The sequence below is a fragment of the Gymnoscopelus braueri genome (genome assembly GCF_963280865.1).
Source record: "Gymnoscopelus braueri genome assembly, chromosome: 9".
Classification (NCBI taxonomy): domain Eukaryota; kingdom Metazoa; phylum Chordata; class Actinopteri; order Myctophiformes; family Myctophidae; genus Gymnoscopelus; species Gymnoscopelus braueri.
In genome coordinates, this window is record NC_137610.1 from 45,327,792 (window position 1) to 45,333,791 (window position 6,000).

Consider the following 6,000-nt stretch of genomic DNA (forward strand, 5'->3'; position numbering starts at 1 on the left):
GTGACTTTGCAGGGAAACAAGCCCAAAGTCGCTTATAATAAGCAGACCTGGCTGCCCTAGACCCTAGGCCGAAAGTAATCTCTCAAGAACAGCAGAGGGCGCTGTTTTTCCTTTTTATTTCCCAGATTGGGCTGGAAGTTGTAATACATTATCATATCAATGGGCAAGTCGGCTGACAGACTAAATGCCAACTTTTGCCAACCAAATACCAGTCTGTTGCAGTCTGAAGTAGTCTGAAGTAGTCTGAAGTAGTCTGTTTGGTGGAGAGTCACCTTTAGACGTCCAGTGGCACAGGGCTTATGATACAACGGACGTCTTAGACGTCCAGTGGCACTGAATGAGTTAAAGTAATGACATTTTTGAGAAGTGGCAAGTTCTGCCACGATTTTGAATCGAGAATTGTTTTGAATCGAGATTTTTTTTTTATTAATCGGAAAAAAACGTTTTTGAATCGAGAATCGTTTGTTTTGAAAAAAATCGTAATCGTGACCCCAAGAATCGGAATCGAATCGTGAGATAGCAGAAGATTCACAGCCCTAGTTAGAATCCTCAGTGTTTAATGTATCCATTTGTGACTCAGAGAGTGTACAAATGGAAGGGTCCGTTTGGTTACATTTGCAGTGGTGGAAAGTAACTAAGCACATTTACTTGTGTACTTAAGTACAATTTTGAGGCATTTGTACTTTACTTGAGTATTTCCAATTTCCAATACTTTTACTTCTACTCCACTACATCTCAGAGGAAAATGTTATACTTTTACTCCACTACATTTATTTGAACACTTTAGTTACTAGTTACTTTGTAGATTTTGATAATTATAACAACACATACACTAACCACTTCAGCCTTATATACATTTCGGCCATTTGAAAATAGCCGCTCTACAAGCTCACAATAAGTCGCGATGCGACACATTTTTATACACTTTATTCATTTGAAAACTTGTGAAATAGGACATTCTTTTTGTACTTTAAGTACATTTTGATAGCAATACTTTTATTTAAGTAAATTTTGAATTCCAGACTTTTACTTGTAACAGAGTATTTCTGCATTGCAGTATTGATACTTTTACCTTTTTCCAACACTGTACATTTGTACACCCTCTGAGTTAAATAAACATAAGAGGGTTTTACGGTGCATTTTTGGAGATACAGATATATAGACATTTTAGATGGATTGATAGACGTTAACACACACTACACAAAAATGGTGCTGAATAGCACTACAAGTGGTGTAGCACCTTTGTCAAACGGTGCTATAGATATAGCACCATTAGAGGTACCTAAACTAAGCTGAAGAACCAGTGGAGATCCTCCAAAGAACCATAACAGGGGCTGAACAGGTTCTTGGTATGACAGTGGCGCAATTGTAACGCCCGGGATTCGAACCCGGGTCTCATGCGTGAAAAGCCAACATCTAAACCACTAAGTCAAAGGGAATTCCCTATGGCTCGGGGGAGATATTAGACTTTCAGGCCATCAGGCTGAGGTTGTGAGCCACTCTGGCTTTACTCAACCATTCCAAAGAGCCACTGATGAACCCATATTTGTTTTTGTGTGCACCACAAATTTAATGATACAGGGGTTGTTTGGAAATACACTCTGAGATCGCTGGCACGTGACCCAGGTGCTCGCTGGTCGATCATATATTCAGAGTGGTCGTGTTGGCATTTGAAAATTCAGAGCGCTCAGAGCACACACACTGAGCACACTGGCTGAAAAGTCAGCCTCTGAACAATGGAGTGCCGTTGCAAAATGTGATGGTTGCAGCTTTTCTGGCACTCTCTCAGTATTCAACAACATGCAGCATTATGTGTAACAACACATGTTTATCTAAAACTAACTGATATCATTCAGAGACCTCTATAATGTCAAAACCAGCAGAGCACTCAGAAATCGGAGAAGATTCTCAGTGTCATACATACATATTCACAAAAGGGCTTGAATGAAAGCTCAAAGTGTCCCCTTAAAAATGATACCAAACATTCTAAACAATATGAAACATTGAAATATGTCCTGAACATGAGCCAAAACCAAGATATGCACCCGCGTCTAAAATGCAAATTTTCAATGGGGGAGGGTACATTTTGCAGCTGATAACACTAATTTAGCTGTGACTCAGGAAGGGTTATCATACCAAAATATTATCTATTCTACAGACATAATATAGAGCTTCTAAAAAATGATAAGTAACCTTCTTTGCCACCTTGAGTGATACCGACATCTGGTCTGGCCCATGGACTAATATTTCCCAACGCACCCATAGTAACAGCTTGTAATGTGGCCTTTACACACGATGTCACACAATAATGTTTGAATAGCAATGTGTTGATGGGAGAACAACAAGAGGCAGGCAGCACAGCAGTGGTGTAAAGTAACTAAGTACATTTACTCAAGTACTGTACTTTAGTACAATTGTGAGGTACTTTTACTTTACTGGAGTATTTCCAATTGTCTACACTTTTACTTCTACTCCACTACATCTCAGAGGCAAATATTGCACTTTTACTCCACTATAATTATTCGAAAACTTTAGTTACTAGTTACTTTGCAGATATAAATTATTACATTATACAACATACATTAACCACTTTAGCCCTATTTTATACCAAGGCTATTTGAAAATAGCCGATCTACAAGCTCACAACTTGTCCCATCGCGACGCGTTGTGAGCTTGTAGATCGGCTATTTTCAAACATTTTTGTACTTTTACTTTTGGTACTTTAAGTGCATTTTGATACCAATACTTTTGTACTTTTACTCAAGCACATTTTGAATTCCGGACTTTAACTTGTAACTGAGTACTATCTACATTGCAGTATTGATACTTTTACTGAAGTAAAACATTTTACAACTTTTTCAACCACTGGATGTCACACAGTAAGGCAGGCAGACACACAATGATCGATGGTACAGACACACGAATGTCAAGTCCACGGATCCAATTGATTTTCTATGGAGAACATCCGACATGGCCGCGTGTATGATGGATAAGACCCGCAGAGGTTTCTGATCCGGACGGTACATCAGTAATTCTGGAAATTAAACTTTATGCAAAACTCCAACTCAAACTATCAAACTGAGCAGCGCTGATGAAATACGATCAAGATTCTGGTGCTGCGTTGCATATTTCTCTCCTCAAATGTTTTCAGAGAAGCTTTAGTTTTAACGTTTAGCCGTCATTACATCACTTGTTACTTGGCCGCCATGTTGGATACTGCTGTCTGTGTCTAGAGAGGTCCTTGAGGGGATTCCAGGTGGTCCCCAGCTAAATGATTGATAGTAAGGAACCAAATCGACCCTTGACCATCCGTAACTTTTTCCATTTGTACACTCTCAGAGTTATGGGGGGTTCGTGTCCTAATACACACCAAACTGGGGGTGCTTGAAATTTTTAAAAGTTTGGGAACCTAGGTCAGTGGTCCGAGGAGAGGGGGTTCCAGGTGGTCCCCAGCTAAATGATGGTGATTTGGTAACCAAATGGACCCCTTACAGATCTTTAACTCTTGAGAGCGTAAAATGAAACCATTTGGTTTCATTTTACGCTCTCAAGCGTTAAATTATTGATAAACATCTGCATTACTTAATTAAATAATTGTTATTTTGATCACCGTTTGCCTGTTAACTCTCCTATGGTACCAACATCAATACAGCATGGAATTGTGGACAAAATAACAGTCTTGGGTCTAAGAGTCTAAATCTCATCAAATGGTGGTCCGTGGCTCAAATGCCGAATAAATAATGGACCTGGATGTGAAAAAGGTTGAAAACCACTGGTCTAAATGCGTCGTTGCCGGATTCAGTGTGTCTGCAGCATAAAGGCATTGAAGTGGCGTACTGTATAGTACGTATAGAGCATTCTGATGTTCCTGTGATTTTCACTCGAGGGGGATAGGATAGATTGGTGACATTCTGTGACTGATTGTGGTGAGACACCGGTGACGTTCAGAGTTCAGACGCACCTGCTCAGGAGGCTGCTCGTCTCTCTGCTTGATGATCTTCTGAATGCAGTTGATGAAGAAATTGTTCATGTCATCTCGGCTCTTGTTGGGGAGAACGCGCGCCAGCGGAGCCAGGATGAAAGGGAAGGCGACTGCATGGGGAGTGGGACACACACATGGGCACGTTTGTGTTAGCAGTTGGCCATTCAAAAATAGCTGATCTACAAGCACACAGCGCGCCACTTTGTGCCGCGCTGCAAGCTTGTACATCTGCTATTTTTGATAAATTGTTTTGAAAAATATCGAAAATGTGACGATTTTGAATGATTTATTTTATTTTAAACACACATTTTGTCTTTTTCAATAACCTTTTCAGATGGGGGTCCGCGGCCAAATACATATCAATTTGGGGGTTTGGTTTGGGAACCACTGCCCTAGTGTTCACATTTAACCTCAAATTCTGTTCTTTTATGCATTTTTTGTTTTTCAGATACAACATCTGATTGTTGTAGCTCAATCCATGCCCGTCGATCTACATGTGACATGTTATATGTGTTTTCTTGTCTGCAACCATACATTTAGTACATTAAACCCCCCCCCCACACACACACACCACAAAAATCTAAAAGCTATTTTCAAATAGCTTAAAGGGTTTAAAGTGCGGACCGCACGTTAGACTGGCATACAGTACAGTATAGATCATCAATCAGAGAACAAACAAACAGACAGCACTGACTGAATAGTATCAGGATGGGTCTGAAGAAGGTGAAAGAGAACAAACAAACAAACAGGCTGACACTGACTTAATATTATCAGGAAGGGTCTGAAGAAGGTGAAGGAGAAGAACTTCTGGGCGTAGAAGACAAACGGGTCGTCCGGGTCGTTCTGAGAGTCCACCTGCGTCCCGAACGCCACACTGGCGATCACGTCCATGGTGAAACAACCCAGACACCTGCTCACAAGCACGCGCACACACACACACACACACACACACACACACACACACACACACACACACACACACACACACACACGCACACACGCGCACACACACACACACACACACAGAGGCATCAAGACAACAACAACATAGCACGCAGCATGTTAATGAACTCATTTATTACAGTACACAATATAATCCCTTCATATGCATAAACATGCTGCTTTCATTCATGTGACGAACCACGCATGCAAAACAGACAATACAACAGCGACCGATGCAGCTATAGGACAGAGGAGGGGAAATTGCTTTTACAGCTTCACCGAGCAGATGGCTGCTAGGGATAACTAAACTTGTGAGACTATACCCCCTAAGGGACATGCAAGCCACCCTCCTAAGAAAAGTCATTTGGGGGGTAAGAAGGTCTCCATTCCCTATACGTACACTGGTTTCCTGCTGAGAACGTTGGTACAGCCAACAGCCTTTTGTTTTAGTACCCCAACCACTTGGAATGACCTACAGTACAGCTTATATTAAAGATCCGTTCTCGCCGTTCAGTCGATTTAAATCTTTGATTGCAGACCTACCCACAAATCTCTGCAACTGTTCTTAAAGGACGACTTCACCCATTTTCAACCTATCTTCAATAGGTCCTCACTAATACTCATGATAATATGGCACCATTTTTTTCTACTCGGTCTGTGTCTCTGGCTGTGGACAGTCCAGAAACCCGTCTACCAGTGACATAATCGTTAAGCAGGATTATTTTTTTCCAACAAGATTTAAAAAAAAATATTTCTATTTTTATTAACACGAGAACAATGGCTTCTATTATTGCATTGTAACTTTCCAGGATTAGAAAGCCTGCGGTTTCTATTAGCTTTGATTCCCCATCGATGATGTCACTGGTAGACGGGTTTCTGGACTGTCCACAGCCCTCCTCTGAGACACAGACCGAGTAGAAAAAAATTGTACCATTTTATCATGAGTATTAGTGAGGACCTATTATATGAAGATATGTTGAAAATGGGTGAAGTCGTCCTTTAACTTCTGTTGTAATCGCACACAAGGAGGACGTTTTTTGTTTTGTTTTATTATTGATGTGAATATTGATGAAAAT

The 6,000-nt window shown here is 40.7% G+C and overlaps 1 protein-coding gene across 1 annotated transcript in view; it reads right to left on the reverse strand.

Annotated features, from left to right (window-relative positions):
• tbxas1 (thromboxane A synthase 1 (platelet)) overlaps positions 1–6,000 on the reverse strand; it is a 150,153-nt gene that overhangs the window by 43,384 nt on the left and 100,769 nt on the right. Inside the window, exons 8-9 of the mRNA XM_080437859.1 lie at positions 4,744–4,892; positions 3,962–4,092 (exon numbers count right to left, since the gene is read on the reverse strand). Of these exons, the coding sequence (XP_080293985.1) occupies positions 3,962–4,092; positions 4,744–4,892 (280 nt within the window). The remainder of the gene's footprint in view (positions 1–3,961; positions 4,093–4,743; positions 4,893–6,000) is intronic.